This window comes from Trichogramma pretiosum, unplaced genomic scaffold, assembly GCF_000599845.2.
Source record: "Trichogramma pretiosum strain Unisexual culture from Peru unplaced genomic scaffold, Tpre_2.0 scaffold30, whole genome shotgun sequence".
Lineage (NCBI taxonomy): Eukaryota > Metazoa > Arthropoda > Insecta > Hymenoptera > Trichogrammatidae > Trichogramma > Trichogramma pretiosum.
In genome coordinates this window covers 1,614,779-1,635,084 of record NW_019641675.1, presented here as the reverse complement: position 1 = coordinate 1,635,084, position 20,306 = coordinate 1,614,779, and the positions used below count along the sequence as shown (strand labels likewise).

Sequence of the window (20,306 nt, the reverse complement as noted above, 5' to 3'; positions counted from 1 at the left end):
TTATTTCTCTTTATAGATGTAATAAATGAATATATAAGTATTTATCAGTTACCTAAATAATGGAATAAACAAAAACAACTTAACACTTCAACAATCATCTACAACTTTAATTTCAATGGGCGGCGTGTAGCGCCATGTATGACCGGCGTTCGACGACAGCTCTGTAAAAGTGACAGACGGATTTAACGATGGCTCACGACTAGTGCATTGTATGTCAAACTTGTATTGGCCAATCGTCAGAAACACGACGCGACACTCGTAGTACGCTCGTCCTGATTCCTGTAGCTAAAATTCATGAAATTTCATTTATTAAAAAATGATCAGACACTTGACGTAAATTCATGAGTATCTCGATAAAATAACTCACGGTTGGAAGCATGACTTTATTAGCTCCGGCAATCGATACCCTAGAATCGAGCCTGTAATTATGCACACCATTGTGATGATCTTGATAAAGATTGACGGATAACGTAAGATTTTTCAGCGGATTTTCCAAGGCATTGGATACTCCCACGCCCACGCTGACGCAATCTCCCAATGTACATTTAAGCTCGTCTTGAGATTTGAATACTTTTTCGTTGATGGTTATTTCTATTGCAAAAAAATGAAACATTTTAAAATTAATCTCCTGCCACTCGTTTGACAATTTTGTCGAAATCGTATTTACTCACCCCATTGAAGCGGACTCATTCTCACGAGATCTAGCATATTTTGGGTCAACGTCAATCCAGTCAAATTCGCTTGACCCTTGGATTCCGTGCCGAGCAATTGCCAATTGAGATCCGTCAACGAAGCTATGTGCTCGGCGCAAACTTTCTGCAGGTCGTCCACATTGCCGGATCCGTTGACCAACGTTTGCTTGTTCAAGGGGCATCGATCGACGGGTATGGGTATCCGACAGGACTCACGTCCCTCCATGTAAATACGTTTGTTCGTCGCGTAATTCAACTCCATCTCGTGATTCGTCATGTTGGTCACGTCCAAAACTAAATAAAATTGCGTGGGCCTGGGACGAGCGTGAAAAATACCAAGATTCGATTAATCGCTCATCTCAAGTCGTAATATAGTGGTATGAAAATTCTTACAATTCGGCGGGCAAAACGTCCCAACCGGTTATCTGCACGCTGGGCAGCATCTCGATCGCGATGAAAACCGAGGAAACCCGGCAGTAGCCGGCGCCGAAGCCCGCCGCGCCCGAATACTTGATGCGCAGCTGTCCCTCGACGACGTTGGACGCGTGCAGGGGCGCCGCCAGCTTGGACAGTCTGCTGCTGCTGCCGGCGCCGCTCGACGAGCCCGTCGACGAGTTCGTGGCCGATCGGAAGGACGAGGTGATCTCCGACTGGCGCTTCGTGTGATGCGACGGCGAGCTCAGGCGCGACGGTAGCGAGCTCGGTCCCGAGTGCGACAGCAAACTGTTGGGCTGACTCGGATAGACGCCTGTGCTGCCTGCGAGCAATAAAGACGAATTTAATGCAACGACGACGATCGCTGATCGATCGCTGATGAACATAATCAAGGCCTTACCGTGTCGCGATGTAGGCACAACGAAATCCATGGCCGCGTGCATGTACAGGGTAATACTGGCACTCGTTTGAGGCTGCAGAGGTAGCTGCGTCTGAAGATCCTCCTCGCTCCACCTGAAGACTTTTGATTTCGTCAGGCTGTCCAGAGTCGACTGAACGGAGATATCGACCATCTCGACCGGTACTTGTCCCACGTTCGTTATCGTTATCGTACACTCAGCGCTGAAATAACAAGTACACATCAATTTACGTTCGGATCACAGTTCCGCATCGAAGCCACCGCCTAATTTATTCACCTCTCGCCGCCGTAAAGCGAGATGCTCGCGCTGGTGACGATGTTGTCGGCGGAGCTGAAGCTCGCCGTCCTCGGCAGGCTCGTCTCCACGTTGATCTTTGGCAATTGCGGCACCACCTCGACCGTGTACAGCTGGTGTATCATGCTGTCCACGTGCTTCAGCTGGCAGTCCGACTTGACGCCGAGGCAGTGCGTGCTGAAGCCCAGGATCTCGAGCTCGCCGGCCTCGCGGGGCGTGCCGGCCAGGGTGACGGCGATCGGTCCGCTCTCGGCCGGTATCGTGATGCTCTCGGGTATGGACTCGAAGACGACGCCGTTCGTGAGCAGCCGCATGTTCGACACGTGCAGCTCGAAGGGCAGCGGATTCACCAGCTGCATGGTGACCTCGCAGATGTCCCCGTCAACCCAGAGATAATCGACCTTGCTCTTGGAGATGGTCTTGCGATCGAGCGAGCCGAAATTAATGGGCGTGAAGAGGAACGGCCCGTGGTCCTCCTTGACGCGCTCGATCTTTTGCGGCTGCAGATGCGGCTGAAGGTTCTTCAGGACGAAGGATTTCGTGCGAGGTATGTTCGTCAGATTGGCCGGCGGTATGACTATTCCCGAATCGAGTACCTGCGCCGATCGGTTCATCGTTATCGTGTCGGAAGAATTCGAGTGAATGAATGAAACAATGAATTACCAGAGGAACGGGGGCTCCTTCGCATTGCTGAGAGACAGCTTGCAATTGCAGAGCAGCGTCTCTGCGCTGATTGACAGATAGATAATTGTACATCGTTTGCAGAAGGAACGTCAAGTGTCTCGTCGCTAAGGCTGGATTACCCATGCGATTGGCAGCCGTTTCCAGCTCGTTCAACAATTGTATTTGTATCGACGGCCAGCCTCTTCTGTTACCTGTTTTAAATAATTTTTTATTTCAATGAAAAAGATGTCTCGATTATTTGACAATTATCCTACTTACTTGGTGACATTTCAGCCGGATCTAGAGATAATTTGAAACCCGACGTGGTTTGTAATAATAAATTATAACATTGCTGCCAATCGGGATTTTGATTTTTTTGAGACACGTAATGCAGAGCCGCGTGTCTTAAGCAAAACGACGCTTTTCTCGTGAAACCAAGTGCAGTGTAAAGCTCCGCCAATGTGGTAAATCTGTCGATCTATTGGGGGGGAAAAAATAGTTATTGTATGTTTGTGGGCAAATGCTATTGTTTTTTACCTTTTCTTTTTCTGGCATGGGTATGCTGTTGAACATATTATTGAGGAATGCTGCAGCTTGTAAAGGACAATTTTGTTCAATGGAAATTCTTGATGCCTTAAAACTAGCTTCATTCTCAATAATCCCTGCATTTTGATATTTGCTGTAGTGTACAATAGCATCGCGATACCTTTTACTGATATCTTCGGGGGCCAAAACTTGAAATTTTGCTGTTCTCACGGTATCAATTGTTGGTGATATTGGAAGGGTTGATGCTTGAGAATCACGTCTTCAAATTTAAAGAAAAATCACGTTAAAAAAAGAAAATAATATAATTATTTTCTATCAATAGTTACCTTTGTTTCCCTGGACTGCTTTCTTGTAGCGATGAGTTCCTCTGTAAAGGAGGACTTCTGAACAAATTAGGATATAACATGATAGCTGATACAGCACATTGGCCTTCATAAGCTGCACCCAGCCATAACCAATCGTTCACTCCTTGTAAAGTAACAACTGCTGAAGTGTAATTGTTGAAGGCATCGCTGTAAAGTCCAGCCTGTAGACTTAAATCACCTAAATGTTTTATGGCACGACCAACACACCTCTTTCGATTATTTCTAGATTCTAAATCTAATCCAATAAAATCTTTTTCCTCAAATGGGGCTTTGAGTAAAGCAACTTTATCAAATTTCTCTCTTGTTCTATCCAATCTCTTGTAATCCAAAACATAAAAAAGACCTTTTAAAAATTCTAAAATTTGAGCTTCCAAATCTGGACATAAGTCATCACCATAAAAAAATCCTGTTGTCTTAAAATTAAAAGGTGTCGTAAAGCCTGGCGGTGGTTCAGAAAGTTTCTCTGATGCATTTGGTCCAATTAAAATAGTTCTAGAGTCATATAATGTTTGTACATATTTAACTTTAAAAGTTTCATGAAGCCTGCAGAGTTCGTTGAGCTCGGTTTGGTTTTCATATTTTCCAAAAGTAATTAATCCTGCAAAATATTTAAATTAAAGATATAATGCTCATCAATACTATTTTGTTTGAATTATAAAACTATTACAAACCTAATAATCTCCTATGGGTTTGAAAATCACCCCATTCTGTATTTTCTACTGGATAATCTCTAACATATCTGGCAAGAATCTCCCTTTGGTTATTCGTTGAGTCGGTGACAGTGAATCTGCTGCCGCATTTGATTATTCGCTCGCATAAACGATCAACCGTCTTTGGTTTAATTTGAGTGCCAACAGGTTTGAGAAGTACCAGAATTGTGGCATGATCATGAGCTGTTTGCTCGTAATCAGGATGAGACATTTTATTGTCGGGTACAGGACTCGACAATATTACACTAAGGGCCGAACGCATTTAATCTTTACAGTCCACAACATTAGAACTAACTATTTTCTGTTCTGTAAATTTACGATTTTTCATATTTTGCATTAATTTTTTGATAAAATATGTGAACGTATGTACATTAATAAATGAATAATTTAATGATGGTCTGGTTAATTGTCAATTTAATTACAAATAATATTAATAAAACAACTTTTGGATAAAATGTTAGCACAAAACACTGATAAAAATAACATTAATTACATTGTTCAACACTTGACTTGGCGTATTTTGATAGCAAAAACTGTAACTATGCATTATCTACTCAGCTGACAAGTAAACAACCGATGAGCGCCATCTTTCAAGACTGCCAAATTACATCGCAGACTGCAGAAATCTCGCAAGGTTTTGCGCGGTTTTTTTCAAAACGTCCAAAAGTTCAAATAAAAAGAATCAACGCTTTTAGGATGGTATAAAATATAAATCGCTCGTTTATTGAAAATAATAGATCTTGTGTTTATCTAGGAATAATAATACAAATAATTTTTAATACATTTCTTTTCCCACTTATCTACATCGCAACTAGAAAATATACTTTTTTTTCATTACAAAAATAGTTTACACTTGTAGATTATTCACTTACATTTCAAGAAGTTATTTCACAGAAACTAAATTATCTTAATTGTAAGAGATCGTCTGTATTGAGCAAAATCATCAATCTGATTGATAAAAAAATAAAGCTTTATTGATGGGTATCCATGATGAGGGTTCCATTTTTATCTTTCATACGGATCCTGCCATTTGCGTATCTTGTTTCTTGAACCCCGTCTGGATAAAGGAATTTTACAGTACCATCTGGATACTCTCGTCGCTAAAAAAATATTGAGATCGTCAAATACACTGGTTTAAATTATTTAAATCACTTTATGTAACATAAATATTAACCTTGTGATCTTTAGTATGAATTTCACGCTGACCATTAGGCATCGTAAGGATTTTTTCACCATCTGCTGAAGTTTCTGCGACTGTACCATCTCGTAATAACCATTTTTCAGAACCGTCAGCTTGAACAATTCTCGCGGAACCATCCGCGAATGACACTTCAATCGTTCCATCTTTGGATCTCCTTTCAACCTGGCCACTGATAAAAAAAAAATAAGAGTAATTAGTTTGCAATTGACAAATACTTCATTCAATCTTAGCATCGAATTTTCACTTACTCAGGAAATTCCAAAATTTCCAAACCATCTGGTAGCGTTGTATGCCAAGTCCTCGTAGCAGCGTAAAAATACTTGACGACGCCATTCCTGTCGGCTTCTCGAACATCTCCATTGTAATAAATGATTTTCGTTATACCCGTATCGGGAAATACTTTTTTAACATTTCCATTCGGATACCAATACTCTGCACGACCATCGGGATGATGAACCTCGCGGACAATCTGTTTCCCGTTCGATTTTGCAGGATGAGTCTTATTCGCATTTTCATCTCTCTCTTCTCCCGTGACGACTCGTGAATTTTGTAAGTTGGTTACGAGAACGGTCGGCTCTAAATCTTCTGCACTTCGATTCTCCTCGGGAATTTGATCCGAATGTTTTGCTTGCTGATTCAATTGATGACTCGACGGCGTCGTCGTCAGACTTTTACGCGCGCTCTGAGTTTCGGACAAGCCGTCGGTGGCTTCTTTCAGCAAATTTTCGTACAGAATACGAGTTCGAGCGATGCTTTCCGCAGTTTTCATAACTTTTTGTTGATCCTCCTCTTCCGGCTCTTGAGGTATCTCGAGTTCGACGTGCTCCAATTCGAGATCGCTTTGAGAGTCCACACTTTCGCAGGGCTTTTGCTCCTCTTGGTAAACCGGTTCGCTACTCCTGCCGATCGACGTTCTTTTACGTTCGGCCAGATACTTATTTATTTGGTGGATGGCTTTGGTATTTGACGAAGCCACCGGACGCTTAATTTTATTTGTATTTGCCTTTCTCTGCTGCAACTTTTCGATTTCCTGCTTCAATTTTGAGTTCTCGGTTTGCAACACGCGAATCTGACTACGCTGACGTGCGCTCGTGGCCGACCACTTGCTCTCCCTCTGAGCAAAGTCTTCCTTAAGATCCTCCATCTCGTCCTTTAGAGCTTGCAACTCCATCCGATCTTGCTTGCTCTTTTGAGCTTTGTCGTGGGCGTCCTTCATTCTATTCTCCAAAGCAGCTTTCTCGCGAGACAATCGTTTCTTCTCTTCCAGCAGAATGCCCTCCATCTTCCTTTTCTCGATTTCCAAAGATTCTTCCTTATCTCGAATGCCTCGCTGCATGGCGATTCGCTCTTCTTGCAATTTCGTGCGCTCTTCTCCGAGTTTGAGTCGCTGAGCCGCGAGCGATGCACTTTCTTTTCGAAAAATCTCGATTTCGTGTTCCAATTCTTGCAAGCGTTGCTTTAGCAATTCCGATTTTATTGTCTGAATTTCCTCTTTTTTCTCCGTTTGCAACGTGACGTCGACCAGCCCCGTCCCCGTTTCCGCTTCGCTATCTTCGTTATTTTCAGTTTCTTCGTACTTACCATCAATGGTTTCGTCGTCCTCGTCATCATCGGTATAAACGTTTTCAGCGTAACCATTGTGCTCGCTGTTATTGACGTCATTTTTGGATTTCGATATGACACTCTCAGCGTCGGATGTGTCTGGTGTTGCAGAGCAATCAGACCATGCTCTGTTTTCGTTTTCATGATTTATTACAGTTTGAGAATCACTTGATAAGCTAGATGTGTCGGTCAAAGTTTTGTATTCATTATATTCTGAAAATCTTACATGTAAGCTGATGTTTGTGTCATTCTGAAAAAATTAACACAAAATTAGTAAGGATTTTTTTCCATGTACAAAATTATGAAATAATTAGCATTACCAAATTAGATGTTTCTTGAATTGAATAATCATCATAATGAAGATCTACATCAGTTCCATAAGGCAATATGGTGCCAGCTATAGTTTTATCATTTTTTATTTTTGACAAAGGTATATTGTCCCACTGAGTTGCAGAATCAATTTTTGATTTCTTATTACCATCAACTGTAATCAATTGTTTATTAACAGGTTTTCGTATTCTTTCTAACCATGGATAGTTCTTCTTAGTTGTTTGTACAATTTCATCCAATGTGTCACTTCCGACATCATCTAAAGAAATTTTATGTTTTGAAGCACTATGTAAAAGAGCTTTAGCTTTTAAAGGAGTTGATTGCTGTAAAAAGGCTATAACTGTACTTGATGTAGAACAAAAACTGGAATTTTCTGCTTTGTCTTCAAGAAGTTCAAATACCCTTACTTCTTCCAGTTCTCGTTTATTTTTGGTATCAATATCAGAACTGTTTGCATCAGAACTTGTTTGAAGAACTTTCTTTTTATCCAATGGTGAAGGTTGAGTTTGAACAGCATTTGACTTTGTGGCAGTAAATTTACTACGTGCTTTTCTTATTGGTGGTGTTACATTCTTTAAATTTAACTTATTTTGTGCAACAGGTGGTATATTATTAGTAATAGATTTTTTAGGATTTGAAATTTTTGATTTAGGTATAGAATTACATCTTCCTAAGTTACTTGTTTTAGTAATTTTTGAATTAGAAGAAATGGTTCCATCCGTAAAAGAGGCACTCTTGGGTTTCACGGCACACTTTTTTTGTGCTTTAATACCATTGTTAGCATTGGGCATAAACCGAGCAAGGCCTTCACCTTTTTTAAGAAAAGGCCGTTTAACTACTGGTTTATTTTTGACAGGGGTATTTTCCATACTGACAGCTTCGGTATCTTTCAATTTATCTTCTAGCAATTGTTGAAAATTTTTCACAGGTGGAGGCACTGGGGTGTCATCGATTGAAATAGATTTTCTTCCAGGATTAGAAACACTTAAAAATGCAGATTCGTCAAGCGAAAAATCAGAACTGTAATTGTTTTGATTAATTAAGTTATCACAATCTATTTTTGGTTTATCGTCAGTCTTTGCATTTCTTACAGTTAGTTTCATATTAGGCACTTCAAGATTGGCACTGTTTACTTTAGCATTTTCTTTGTTTAAAGAGGAATACGGCGAACAATGATTTCCATTAGCAAGAATAGATGGAGTCAATGCCTCGGCGGGAGTATCGAAATCAATCAATGATACATCCTCTTCATTTTTACTGTTATTGCTCTTATGATTCGTTAACAAGTCCTTCAACGCTTCGTCATCCAAACTCATTTCCTCGACTGACAGACTGAGTGCTTGATACCTGCGATTCTGCTCGTCCGAGAGCATTTCACGTTGCTCCTGCTGCTGCTGGAGCAGCTTTTCCTGTTCCTCGATTTGCCATTGACGAAGCCTGTGAAGCTGCTCGACAATGCTCGCTTCGATTGCCATTTCGATTATTCTTAGAACAACAATCCATACACAAAATCAAAACACAAACATTTGAACGTTTGATGCCTGATCGCATCACGCGCGCAACAAAGGTTTTCAATTCTTCGCGTTATTTACGTTGGAGAAAGTTGGGTACGAAAAAATGTGCGACTTCCCCCGTAAATATTGTGATCTTCGCGTTTTAAGTTAAAAATTGATCGATGACCATCCAAAGCACTGCGTATTTTAGCCCACTGACATGATGGCTGAGATCTAAGACGCAACGAGCAATATTTGCAGTTTACACACAGTGGTCGAAGCACACTGACAAAACAAGCCGGTCCACGGGTGGACTGCTGGCGCCAATTTCTCGCGTATCATGAACAAACCATCGAATGCAGAAAGGAACTAAGATTCATTATTCAGGATTCGGTCAATGCTCGTACCGCCATGACAGTTGTTTACCAAGCACATTTTTATTTTCTTTAAATTTAAATTTTAAATAATTAAAAATAACAACATTTTTTTCTGTTAACTTGAGGAGAAAAATATAATTTACTTGACTTTTTTTCAAATTTTAAAATGGTCACGGTACTAATGTCCATTGATTTTTTCACGTGGTATCAGAAATTTTTTTTTATCATACATACTAAATGTGATTTTTTTAAATAATTCCAGGATCCCGAAAAATTGTAAGGAAAATAAGGATACCTTTTATTGAATAATGAATTTTTTTAAAAACCGACGCTAACAGCATCTAAGGGTTTGCTAGTTTTTTTAATTAAAAAGTAAAGTAAATAATATGCATTGAATCTATTGCAGTTTCTCTAAAAAATTTGCTATTTCTTTTTTTTATTCAAATTTGAAATTAAGATGCCGCTCTTTTCTGCGCATCGGGGTCTGCGCAGTGCGCGCACCATGTGTGTTTTTTTGTAAGTCAAAAAATAAGTGAAAGTAGATGATGCCTCATAGAAGCCTTATAATAGCCGGCGCGAGTGTTACGAGCTCGGGGACTCATCAGTTTGTTTTGGACCTTTGTACGGTGACTATGCCCACGTTGCTGGCTGCATCGTAGCTCCTTACATAACCTTAAAAATTGTTTGATAATAGTGCACACACCCGAGCAACCGCTTTCGAAGTTCATTTAAAACATTTGATTTTTTTATTTAAAAAAAGTTAAAAGCCATGGCTGAGTCAATCAACAGTGAGAGTTTAGAAACAGTGAGTGCGAGTGGTGACGTTAGCGATGAAGACAAAAAAATTTTAAGTGATTATGTGAAAGAGGCAGAAGCTAGACTAGCCAACAAAGAAGAAATGCGTGCATCTAATACTAATTTTACGAGACCGCCGGACTCTTATTTTAGTAAGCTTGACTCGAATTTGAAAAAAAATACCACTTTTGTTAAAAAGCTCAAGACTTTTGCAGCGAGTCAGTTAGATAATGTGATGAAGGATGTGACCACTTTGAACTTGACAAAATACATCAGTGAAGTTGCTTCAGCGTTGGTAGAGGCAAAACTGAAGATGACAGATATACCATCAGTTCTCAAAATATGCAGTTATTTACATCAGAAATACGCAGATTTTTCAAATCATTTTTTTGAAAATTGGCAAAAGACCTTAATTTTCAAAAATGGAGATAAAATAGCTAATCCCAGTAAACTCAGAGTGGATTTGAGACTTTATTCAGAGCTCGTAGCTTCAGGTATATTTACGCCAAAACAAGGACTCCCATTACTGGGATCTGTTCTTACTTTTTTAATAAACATGGACAAAGAGGAACACAATAATACTAATATTATATTAAGCTTTTGTAAACATTGTGGGGAAGATTATGCTGGTTTAGTTTCAAAAAAAATCAGAGAATTATCTGAAAAAATGAATGTGCCGTTGCCTACAAGCAATTTTTTACCCACAGAAAAGAAGCAAAATGTCAAAACTTTACTTCGTGATTACTACAATTCTTTGTGTAAACATCTTTACAAGGATCATAAAGCACTACAAGCATTTGAAAAGCAAAATCGAAAAATTTTACAAACCAGAGGTGAACTAAGTTCAGAAAGGAAAGAAAAACTTGAAGCTTTTCAAATTTCCTATGATCGTCTTTTAAATAATGCTCAACTTTTCTCTGAAATTCTTGATGAACCAATGCCAGAACTTCCAGTTGAAATAGAAGCTAAAACTGAATCAGAAAATGGTGTGAAAAAACTCAGCGAAAGTTCAGATAGTAGCATCTTAGAAGATTTGTGGGGAGATGAAGAAACTTGTCGTTTTTATGAGAGCCTTACAGATCTTACAGTCTTTCTACCTGGCTCTTATAAGAAAGTATCTCCTAAAAAAGAAGTGCAAAGCACAGAACAAGAAAAACAGTCATTAGAAATAAATGATGATCAAGAAGAAGATTTGACTGTGTTATCTCCAGAGGAATTGGATAAATTAGAGGCAGAAGCAATGGAGAGAGAAGTAGAAGTGGAAGACACAGAAGAAGCTCAAACTCAGAATGTTAGTAACAAGATTTTACTGGATGCTTTTCTAAATCACTTACCAAATTGTGTCAACAGAGAAATGATTGACAATGCCGCAGTTGACTTTGTAATGACTCTCAATACTAAAAATAACAAGAAGAAACTTATAAAAACCCTTTTTGGAGTTTCGCGAATTCGACTTGATCTTTTGCCATTTTATTCACGTCTAGCTGCAATTTTGTATCCAGTAATGCCTGAAGTAGGAAATGATTTATGCCAAATGCTCAAGCAAGATTTTAAATATCATGTTCATAAAAAAGATCAGATTAATATAGAATCTAAAATCAAAGTTGTCAGATATATTGGTGAACTTGTTAAATTTAAGCTTTATTCTAAAGCAGAAGCTCTTTATTGCTTAAAAGTTTTATTATATGACTTTACACATCATCATGTTGACATGGCTTGCAATCTTCTGGAGACTTGTGGCAAATTTTTATTTTGTTCACCAGATTCTCATCATCGAACCAAAGTGTATTTAGAGCAAATGATGAGAAAGAGACAAGTAACATCTCTAGATCCAAGATATGTTACCCTCATTGAAAATGCTTATTACTCTATCAATCCACCTGAATCTGTAACTATAGTAAAAAAAGAACGTCCACCTTTACATGAATTCATTCGTAAACTTTTATATCAAGATTTGGGAAGAAATACTATAGATAAAGTGTTACAGTTAATGATTAAACTTGATTGGCATAACAAAGAAGTATCTGATTATGCTATACGATGTTTTATTGCTGCTCACAATGTGAAGTATTTGAATATACGTCAAGTTGCATATGTCTTGCAAGGACTAGCTTCTATCTGTGATTGGATAGCACCTCCTGTTATTGATGGAGTTCTAGAAGATATAAGAATTAATTTAGAAATAAATCAAATAAAGTTCAATCAACGACGTATAGCTATGATAAAATTTTTAGGTGAATTGTTCAACTATCGTTTAATTGATCACGATGATTTATTTCAAGTATTTTATTTGCTAATTACTTTTGCAAGTAGCACGGATCTTTCTGTGATATGCCCTCTTGATCCACCAGATAACTTGTTTCGAATAAGATTAGTCTGTACATTAATGGATACTTGTGCATCATATATTGATAGTGGTTCAGGCAAAAAGAAATTAGATTATTATCTGGTTTTTTTTCAACATTATTATTGGTCTAAATTTGCAAGCTTTGTATGGACAACGGAAAACCCGTTTCCTTGGAGCATCACATCCATTTATCAGGATGCAATAAGAAAAGTTAGACCAAATCTGACGTTATACCAAAGCTATCAAGAATCTCTTGAAGCTGTCATTGAAGTTCAAAAAGCACTATTTCCAAATTTAGCCGAGATGCAAGAAAAAAAAGAAAATGTTAATGATTTGGAGGCTATACCAGAAGAAGATTTGGATATTTTACCTGAAAACGAAGATGTAAAATCTCAACCATCAGAAGAAAATTCTGAAGAAACAAATGAAGTTACCGCAACTCAAAGTACTCGAGACAATACTGAAAATAATACTCCGAATAACACCCAAGGACAAATTTCACCAGATGATTCTGATCCTAGTGCTCCAATTGATAACTCTGAAAATGAGGTAGCTTTACCAGTAGCACCTAAACTAGTATCTTGCCAAGAAGACGAAGATTTTCTCTCAGCTTTGGATAAAATGGTATCTGATAATATACAAGACAGAATGCGCGAAACTTCCAAGCCTCAACAAGTTGACATATCAGTTCCTTTAAATGTAAAAAACACCAAAAAAACTTATGAACAATTGCAAGACACTACTACTGCTGATACTTCAACTGTTGACTTTGTATTGATGGTTCGTAAGGGTAATAAACCACAATATAAAAATGTTGCTGTACCAGTGAATTCAGAATTGGCTAAAAATCTCAAAAATAGAGAACAAGAACTTAAAGAAGAAAAAGAAAAAGTCAAAAGATTAACTCTTAATATCACTGAAAGGCAAGAAGAAGAAGACTACCAAGAAGCAATTAGTCAAGGAACTAGGCCAGTCACTGCAAATTTAAACAGAGAAAGAAGGCCTAAATATAATCACCCCAAAGGAGCACCAGATGCAGATTTAATTTTTGGACCTAAAAAAATTAGATAGTTTTCATACCTTTGTTGAACCAGAACAGAGTCAAATCTTCAGTCAAAACTTTTGTTAACAATAATTTAGTACAAAATTATAATTATTTTATAAGCGATCCTGTATAAAATGTAATTATTAGCTCAAAATAGTTGATAACAAACAGTAAGTAATAAAGAAGTAGTAGGCATGTATAAATTTATATGGTAACCGCATTTTAATAAAACAATTTTATTTGTGATAAATATTTATGTAAAACATTTGTAAGATACAGATGAGTATGACATTACCTATTATGTTGATGATCTTTCAAAATTATTAATCAAATTCTGAATCAAATTCATGTGATTTTTTAACCTTTTGGTAATAGTCACAAATAGTGATAATCATCTATTTAAGAGGTAAAAAATGTACGATTTTCATTCAAAAAGAAAAAAGAAAAAAACAACATTTCTTTTTTTGGTTACTTTATCTTATTAAGATAATCATGTACAAAATAAATTATAAATAAATGTTAATGATTCTAAAATAAAAACTTGTTACATCTTTTGTGCCTGTATAATATTGAATTTTGCCACTTCTACATGACTATGCGTGAAACAAGTAACGCAAAATAGGATTAAAAACTAAATGCAATTAAATACAAGCAAATTGGAATTTTGTTCATGTCTTCATGGATCTTCTTCTGCATCTTCAAATTGGCCAGCTTCAATATCCATTGCCTCGCCTCCTTCTGTTCCACCATTATGACTCGCTTCCACTTGTTCTCCTGAATTAAGAGCGTTATATGAATAAAATTGAAATCCAATATTCTTTCTTAATTAAATAAAAAAATTTACCTCCAGGGACAATGTATGGTAGAGCACCGCCATCATAATATTCAAAATCATCTGCTTCAGCATCTTCGTAGATATCATCTTCAGCTGATAAAATAAAAATTAAGTAAATTCCAAATGCACTAATTATTAATAGTAAAAATTTGAACATGTTTCTTTACAAACCATCTGAAAAACTATCTTGTGGATCGGGATGCAGTGCTTGACACTGATTCATAGCTTGAAACATGGCATCCAAATTATTCGTGTTATCAGGCGCAAATCTCATTTCGGTAATTGGAGCTTCCGAATCCTCATCGTCGTCATCATCATCATCGTCGTCTTCGTCGTTAGAACCGGTTGTATTGTTGCTTCTATTATTATCGTTATTAAAATCTAAACCTAAGGATTCTTTAAAAAAAATCAAAATAATATGATAAATCATCGATTTCGATAGACAATAAATTTATAAAAATTGGTCAAAGCGAAAAGAAAAAAACACGTACCTGGGAAGTGTACTTTGGCATCGACCATAATGTAAAGACACTGTCTAGGATGAGCTCTTTCGTCTCTCGAGATCGCGTGAATTGATATATGAGGATATTCCAATGAAAAGCCTTGTCTCGTATCAGTATTCACCCATGACAATACACTGGTAAAAATAATTGAATCAATTAAAATGTTTGCTTGTTACAAAAGATCAATTAGAACAAAGGAGATACTTTACTTTTCCGTAATGTATAGTGTTCCTTTGCCGACTTCTTTCTGGTTAACGTAAACAGTCGTGTCTTTTTCTTCGTGAAGTATACCCTCTTCTGGGGTCAAAAATTCGCCCAAAACCACCATTCTGTCTGGTGTATCGAACTCTGTGGAGAAAAAAAAATCGAACCTCGTCAGTTAAAGAAAATTTTTATTTTCGAAAAATTCGGCAGTCACTCGGTAAAATTCGCAATGGAATACGTAAAAGGATCGAGGATGAAATTCTGCTCGAAGCAGAATTCAGTTTCAAGAATAATGGTCTTGCGAGCGATCCCATCGCATACCTTTTGCAAAGCCATGAAAAGCATACCCCCCTCGAATAGCGAAACTTAAATTAGCCCGCTGTGTGTGTATTCATCGTATTTGCTCGAAGTACTTACAGCTTCATTAACTACCACGAGAGCATCGATCAATAGGGCTGATAAGCAAATTTAATAGCACTTCAAGTGGAAGTAGAGAAACAAAACAACAGCGGAGATAAAAAAACCAAGTTAATCTCATTAGACCAATAAACAGCCCGTCATTATTCTATAAGTGCCATTGACTCTTGCCTCTTGCAGAATCGCTGCCTAGATCGATTGTTGTCCGAGAATACACTCGCACACACGCACTTCAATGCTCTACACGGATATACACGCCTGTCTGTAAGCCGGGCCAACTCAAGAGTCGAGGGAAGTGAGAGAGAAAGAGAGAGAAAAAAGAGGCACAACCCTTATTTGCCAGGGCAGACTCACCTGCGGATATCGATAATTCGAATGAGTACGAAGCTCAACGTTTTTGTCCAAGATTTTTATGCGTCTAAACACACTCAGTTCACTTGCACACTTTGTCCACTACAAGTTACGATTAATGACATCAATTGTTTATATGCGTTAAATGCACTATATATGTGCTGATCAATCGAACGCGTTCGGCGTACTTATGTGCGGCTGTGTGTACAGCTCTGTGAGAGGCAGGGCCAATGAAACTGGCGGCGTTTTTAACCTCCAAGAGACCGTCCAAACTCCAAACTCTAAATCAGCGATCCCAGTCCAGCGCACTGCGCAGCGAGCGCATGAGCGGTGAGGTAAGGGCTGATTAAATGATAGGCGGCAGTCGGCAGTCCGCGGGCTAAATGAAAGCTCAATCACGTCACGAGTATTAAATGTATAAGCCTTGTATAGGATCAGAGGATTTAGGCGAACTGTGAGGGCTTTGACTTAAACAACAATATCTGATGCAATTAAAAATATTTATTCAATTAGAATAATAAAGTTACTTAAATTAATTTACATATTTACATAGTTGTCGAAATGAAACAACGTGAAGTGAATTTAGCCGATAGTGTTGATAACAAATAAACATGATACTTGTTGAAAAAACTTAAATCTAACTTAGATTAATGAACCTTTATGTAAGCCTTATTACTCATTTTCTTCTGGCCAAGGTTTGCCAATACCTTGCGAAGTACCCATCCTAGAAGGATCTTGACTGGGATAATGGATAGGTGCAGTACCTGGCGGGAAATTCATTGGGACTGTACCCATTGGTGGAAACACTGGAGGCATTAACACTGGTGGCATAGGTGGTGGTGGAACAACCCCTGGTAGATTGAAAAAGTTATTGCCTACACCTGCTGGTGGCAATGGCAAAGCACCAGGTAAACCTGGCACTGGCTCTAACATCTCTCTTGCGGCCTCGATCGAAGGTGCTTGCTTTCCTTGAGATCTGCCCCATTTGATATTCAGACGTCGTCCGCCTAATATCAACTTATTGAAAGTTTTTTCAGCAGCTAATTCTGCAGCAGATCTTTCAGTGTACTGAACAAAAGCACACTGCTGCCTTGGAACCATTGTGATATTTCGAATTTCTCCGTATTGATAAAAATGATCCCTAAGGATCTTCTCAGTGAAAACTTCACCAAGATTGCCCACATAAAGTGTTGTAATTCCTTTGTCTTCCGGTGGCTCCAATTTAGGCATGGCTGCTGCTCTTCTCATGAGCTTATCTGCCACAGGATCGTTAACGCCATAGTATCGGTCTTTGATGTTCTGATCTGCCAAAGGATCATCTGGATCATTAGGCTTTTCATGTCTGTACGGGCACTCTTCGCCTCTTTTACACTCTCCTTTGACCCAGAACGAACAAATATGGGGTCTGTTCCTTTTATAAAATGGCGTGGTTCTGGCTAACTTCATCAACAAATCACTAGCTGCAGCTGATTTGCCCACTGAGCCAGCAGGTACAGTAGGATCAGCTGCGCTCAATGAATTGTCCAAATTTTGGACATAGTATTCTTTATTGACCTCGGATCGAGGGATGTCGTCTTTTATTTTTAGGGCGGCATCCCTTACCTGGATTGGTAGCCCATACTCCAAATCTAATAAGCAAGTCTGACACACGTTCTTCAGTCTGCTGCATGTTTGACATACTTCTGTCTTTTTGAAACGCATTTTCGCACCCGGGCACCATCTAAACACGGTGAAGGGTCGAATGCAAATTTTACATTCTTTCCCATATTTCTCTTTCGTCATTCGTAAATATGGATTATCGCCCAAACATGTTTGACATAAAATTGGAAACTCCTGAAAACAAATCAACAAAGATTGAGGTTAAAAATTGTAAGCTTTTATAATGACAATTAAAGATTGAATAAATGGACATTCTACTTACAGCATCTTCCCAGTTCTGACGATTGTACGTGCTTGTTCCTTTGGACATAGCCATCTTTGCTTATTGATTTTGAACTTTATAACTTGAAACACTATTTAGATCAACACTGCACTGAGCTACTTACGTCCAAATCGCAAATTTTTATGCTCACTACAGTGAACTGAGTGAACAGTCACTGAGTAATCTTATATACTAATATACCTATATCTGTGTATTTAGGGCGCTCCTCTTCCACACGGCGCTGTAGTCGAGTTGTCAAAAAACATAGGCTTTTTGCCAACTACGAGATAAATCGCGCGGTTTTAAATACTCAAATGAAGATACATTTGAAGTCTGAACAATTATAATTTTAAGTAAGAGTAAGAATGAGTAAGTTCATTCTTTATTTTAATATTTTTTGTCGAATAATTTAGGACTATTCGTATCATTATGAAATTAGAAAATTATTTCTCTAATATGAAAATATTTATAATGTGCATTTTAAAATTATGCATTCATGGTTTCTTGTCTCATAGTTGGCAACAACCGGTGTAGTTCTTATTTTTCGATGACCGCGCCATCTCCTTCTTCGATTTTACACAACTCTGCAGACTAGGAAAAAAGTGAAATTCGGATAAGTGGTTCACTCAATCAAAATAGTAATATGATAATTCATTGCATGGGAATAATAAGATGACATTTATCCTCGGAACAATCAGGTCACTGACTTGTCGTTTTAATAGTGCTCTTAGAGCGAGTTGTCACAAGAATCAAACGAGGAAAGCGTTACACACGAGTGCCGGTAAGTCCATGCTTTTTATCAGCAGTTATTAACATTTTTGTTTTTTTTTTATATTTTATTTTGATAACCACCATGTGAAAGTAGATGATGAACAAACATTTTTTTTAGGATTACTTCATGGTGAATATGAATTCCAAGATCCAAAATCTGAAGACGAAGTGTAAGTTTTATTTTGCATTATTGTGTAACTTAAGCATTGTGTAAAAGCTTCAAACATAATCAACTTTTTTTTTAGTGTCAACATAACATATATTGATAAACATGGAAAAAAAACACCCGTTAGAGGGAAAGTGGGTGATAATGTGCTCTACTTGGCTCATCGGTACAATATAGAAATGGAAGGAGCTTGCGAAGCATCCTTGGCTTGTACTACCTGTCACGTTTATGTACATCATGATTACTTGGATAAACTGTCAGAAGCTGAAGAGAAAGAAGAAGATCTGCTAGACTTGGCCCCATTTTTGAAGGAAAACTCTCGTCTTGGTAAAAATTAATCTATTCTCATAGATAGACTAATAACTGAAATTTAATTTTGATTAATAGCTTGTGAATAAATTTTTCATTTCAATAGGATGTCAGATAACTTTGACAAAAGATCTAGAGGGAATGGAATTACAACTGCCCAAGATAACAAGAAACTTTTATGTTGATGGTCACACACCTGCACCCCATTAAAAAACTTGTTAGTAAAAAAATTGTAAATAGTATGGATGAATCTAACTAAAAGCTTAACAATGAAGAGCCATTGTGATTGTATATTGTTGTTAAAATTGATCAAACTCTGTATATAGATATATGTGTATGGCAATACAATATATTTATTTTGTTTTTCATACATCAGAATATTCTATAATACAATTATTTGTTCATAGCTGGTACTCTTTCCCATAAAATTTATGCAATGAGTTAGTGATTACTCAGTTTTCCTTTTTTAGACATTTATCAATATCCATTGATATTTTATACTTTTTTGAAAATTTTTTTGTGAGACAGAAGATATACCTTTTAAATCATATATATAATATTGTTCTTGTATGTTTATCTGTCCACTCATTTATTATAATAATTCTTCAACTTTTTTTAATTTAAGTATTTTACTTATTTCTTTAGTGTATTTCTTAACATTCGCGTTCATGTTTAAAAATTAAATTTGTACTCTTTTCTAAGACTTTTAATACACAGCGGTTTTATATTGATAAAGGCAAATTATAAAAAATTTTCTTGGATCGATCGTTACATCAAATTAAAGTTAAATGAAACTTTGTAAAAAACATAAAAAGCCATTCCGTTCGGAAACTCGCCATTCATTAGTATGTTTAAAATTAATCTACTGATTTATTGATTTTTTAATTCGTTTCTGTCTGGATTCAACTTTTTGAAAAATTTTCGAAATTGAAAAGTAAGAGTATGCCAAAATTTTAATTAATTACTAAAATGATTGAAATATACGGACTGTATGCATGTTTATAATATATACGGCAGTTAGACACGTACACAGTATATAATTCGTATATCACACTTGTTTACATAATTAATTTTTTTTTATACTATATTAAGGTTTCGCAGCTCGCCTGCGTTAGTCATATATAATTTCTGTAATTTTTTGCTTAAAATCAGTATGTAACATTATTATTTAATGGGTAAATACATAGTGTATAACGTGAGAATCCAGTCTCGCGTCGTGAATGTCAATTCTTGAGTTGACATATTTTCGTTTTTTATTTATTTACTTGTTTTTTTATAGAATATCACAAAATCGTTAATCATTTATTATGTACAGACGAGAAAAATATCGCTTTCAATCATCATAATCATGCAATTTTAAGCGTTTCTTATTGTTATCTCTTGTTGTACAACAATGAAAAATCAAGCTATTAGTTCACATTAAAAAATATACATTTACCTACAGCTTTTGTATGCCATTTGAAAATTGTTACATTGCAGCTGCACTACAAGCACATATCGGAGTAGCAACTAATT

At 37.2% G+C, this 20,306-nt stretch overlaps 6 protein-coding genes across 8 annotated transcripts; 2 read left to right on the top strand and 4 right to left on the bottom strand.

Annotated features, from left to right (window-relative positions):
- Positions 1 to 5: 5 nt before the first annotated feature.
- Positions 6 to 4,700, bottom strand: LOC106653216 (protein brunelleschi). 2 transcript variants are annotated; one of them, XM_014372566.1, is made up of 12 exons: positions 4,618 to 4,700; positions 4,086 to 4,430; positions 3,376 to 4,012; positions 3,041 to 3,308; positions 2,783 to 2,981; positions 2,504 to 2,715; positions 1,823 to 2,436; positions 1,528 to 1,748; positions 1,086 to 1,449; positions 672 to 1,006; positions 368 to 591; positions 88 to 285 (listed from the first exon to the last, which is right to left on the bottom strand). In XM_014372566.1, exons 2-12 carry the CDS (start codon positions 4,384 to 4,386, stop codon positions 88 to 90), a joined length of 3,573 nt encoding a protein of 1,190 aa, XP_014228052.1. In that variant the 5' UTR covers positions 4,387 to 4,430; positions 4,618 to 4,700. The 2 variants fall into 2 exon arrangements, with proteins under 2 accessions (XP_014228053.1, XP_014228052.1); XM_014372567.2 differs by lacking the exon at positions 4,618 to 4,700 and having other exon boundaries at positions 6 to 285; positions 4,086 to 4,386.
- Positions 4,701 to 4,846: 146 nt separating this feature from the next.
- LOC106653044 (centromere protein J) lies at positions 4,847 to 9,051 on the bottom strand. The gene is made up of 4 exons (XM_014372271.2): positions 7,248 to 9,051; positions 5,574 to 7,177; positions 5,299 to 5,494; positions 4,847 to 5,224 (listed from the first exon to the last, which is right to left on the bottom strand). Exons 1-4 carry the CDS (start codon positions 8,730 to 8,732, stop codon positions 5,096 to 5,098), a joined length of 3,414 nt encoding a protein of 1,137 aa, XP_014227757.1. The 5' UTR covers positions 8,733 to 9,051; the 3' UTR covers positions 4,847 to 5,095.
- Positions 9,052 to 9,683: 632 nt separating this feature from the next.
- Positions 9,684 to 13,699, top strand: LOC106653271 (regulator of nonsense transcripts 2). The gene has a single exon (XM_014372671.2). The coding sequence runs from the start codon at positions 9,897 to 9,899 to the stop codon at positions 13,338 to 13,340; it is 3,444 nt and encodes a 1,147-aa protein (XP_014228157.1). The 5' UTR covers positions 9,684 to 9,896; the 3' UTR covers positions 13,341 to 13,699.
- Positions 13,700 to 13,769: 70 nt separating this feature from the next.
- On the bottom strand, positions 13,770 to 15,937 carry LOC106653272 (methylosome subunit pICln). Of its 2 annotated transcripts, none has more exons than XM_014372672.2 (6): positions 15,628 to 15,937; positions 14,862 to 15,000; positions 14,641 to 14,786; positions 14,321 to 14,545; positions 14,159 to 14,242; positions 13,770 to 14,088 (listed from the first exon to the last, which is right to left on the bottom strand). In XM_014372672.2, the coding sequence occupies exons 2-6, from the start codon at positions 14,978 to 14,980 to the stop codon at positions 13,991 to 13,993; spliced, it is 672 nt and encodes a 223-aa protein (XP_014228158.1). In that variant the 5' UTR covers positions 14,981 to 15,000; positions 15,628 to 15,937; the 3' UTR covers positions 13,770 to 13,990. The 2 variants fall into 2 exon arrangements, with proteins under 2 accessions (XP_014228158.1, XP_014228159.1); XM_014372673.2 differs by lacking the exon at positions 15,628 to 15,937 and adding an exon at positions 15,274 to 15,509.
- Positions 15,938 to 16,105: 168 nt separating this feature from the next.
- Positions 16,106 to 17,719, bottom strand: LOC106653086 (pre-mRNA-splicing factor RBM22). Its single transcript, XM_014372337.2, has 2 exons — positions 17,546 to 17,719; positions 16,106 to 17,457 (listed from the first exon to the last, which is right to left on the bottom strand). The coding sequence occupies exons 1-2, from the start codon at positions 17,597 to 17,599 to the stop codon at positions 16,297 to 16,299; spliced, it is 1,215 nt and encodes a 404-aa protein (XP_014227823.1). The 5' UTR covers positions 17,600 to 17,719; the 3' UTR covers positions 16,106 to 16,296.
- A 359-nt stretch (positions 17,720 to 18,078) lies between these two features.
- LOC106653203 (adrenodoxin-like protein, mitochondrial) lies at positions 18,079 to 19,161 on the top strand. Its single transcript, XM_014372546.2, has 4 exons — positions 18,079 to 18,326; positions 18,435 to 18,486; positions 18,562 to 18,809; positions 18,898 to 19,161. Exons 1-4 carry the CDS (start codon positions 18,218 to 18,220, stop codon positions 18,999 to 19,001), a joined length of 513 nt encoding a protein of 170 aa, XP_014228032.1. The 5' UTR covers positions 18,079 to 18,217; the 3' UTR covers positions 19,002 to 19,161.
- The last annotated feature ends 1,145 nt before the right edge of the window (positions 19,162 to 20,306 follow it).

Bases quoted from the DNA above. Each gene is read 5' to 3' on its own strand.
- LOC106653216 (XM_014372566.1), bottom strand. From the start codon at position 4,386: ATGCGTTCGGCCCTTAGTGTAATATTGTCGAGTCCTGTACCCGACAAT. The intron at 4,013-4,085 runs GTTTGTAATAGT...AATATTTTGCAG, and splicing joins AACCCATAGGAGATTATTAG to GATTAATTACTTTTGGAAAA. The intron at 2,982-3,040 runs GTAAAAAACAAT...CCCCCCCAATAG, and splicing joins CCATGCCAGAAAAAGAAAAG to ATCGACAGATTTACCACATT.
- LOC106653044 (XM_014372271.2), bottom strand. From the start codon at position 8,732: ATGGCAATCGAAGCGAGCATTGTCGAGCAGCTTCACAGGCTTCGTCAA. The intron at 7,178-7,247 runs GTAATGCTAATT...TAATTTTTTCAG, and splicing joins TTCAAGAAACATCTAATTTG to AATGACACAAACATCAGCTT. The intron at 5,495-5,573 runs GTAAGTGAAAAT...TTTTTTTATCAG, and splicing joins GAAATTTTGGAATTTCCTGA to TGGCCAGGTTGAAAGGAGAT.
- LOC106653271 (XM_014372671.2), top strand. From the start codon at position 9,897: ATGGCTGAGTCAATCAACAGTGAGAGTTTAGAAACAGTGAGTGCGAGT.
- LOC106653272 (XM_014372672.2), bottom strand. From the start codon at position 14,980: ATGGTGGTTTTGGGCGAATTTTTGACCCCAGAAGAGGGTATACTTCAC. The intron at 14,787-14,861 runs GTAAAGTATCTC...TATTTTTACCAG, and splicing joins ACACTATACATTACGGAAAA to TGTATTGTCATGGGTGAATA. The intron at 14,243-14,320 runs GTTTGTAAAGAA...TTATTTTATCAG, and splicing joins ACAAGATAGTTTTTCAGATG to CTGAAGATGATATCTACGAA.
- LOC106653086 (XM_014372337.2), bottom strand. From the start codon at position 17,599: ATGGCTATGTCCAAAGGAACAAGCACGTACAATCGTCAGAACTGGGAA. The intron at 17,458-17,545 runs GTAAGTAGAATG...ATTTGTTTTCAG, and splicing joins GTCAGAACTGGGAAGATGCT to GAGTTTCCAATTTTATGTCA.
- LOC106653203 (XM_014372546.2), top strand. From the start codon at position 18,218: ATGACATTTATCCTCGGAACAATCAGGTCACTGACTTGTCGTTTTAAT. The intron at 18,487-18,561 runs GTAAGTTTTATT...CTTTTTTTTTAG, and splicing joins CCAAAATCTGAAGACGAAGT to TGTCAACATAACATATATTG. The intron at 18,810-18,897 runs GTAAAAATTAAT...TCATTTCAATAG, and splicing joins GAAGGAAAACTCTCGTCTTG to GATGTCAGATAACTTTGACA.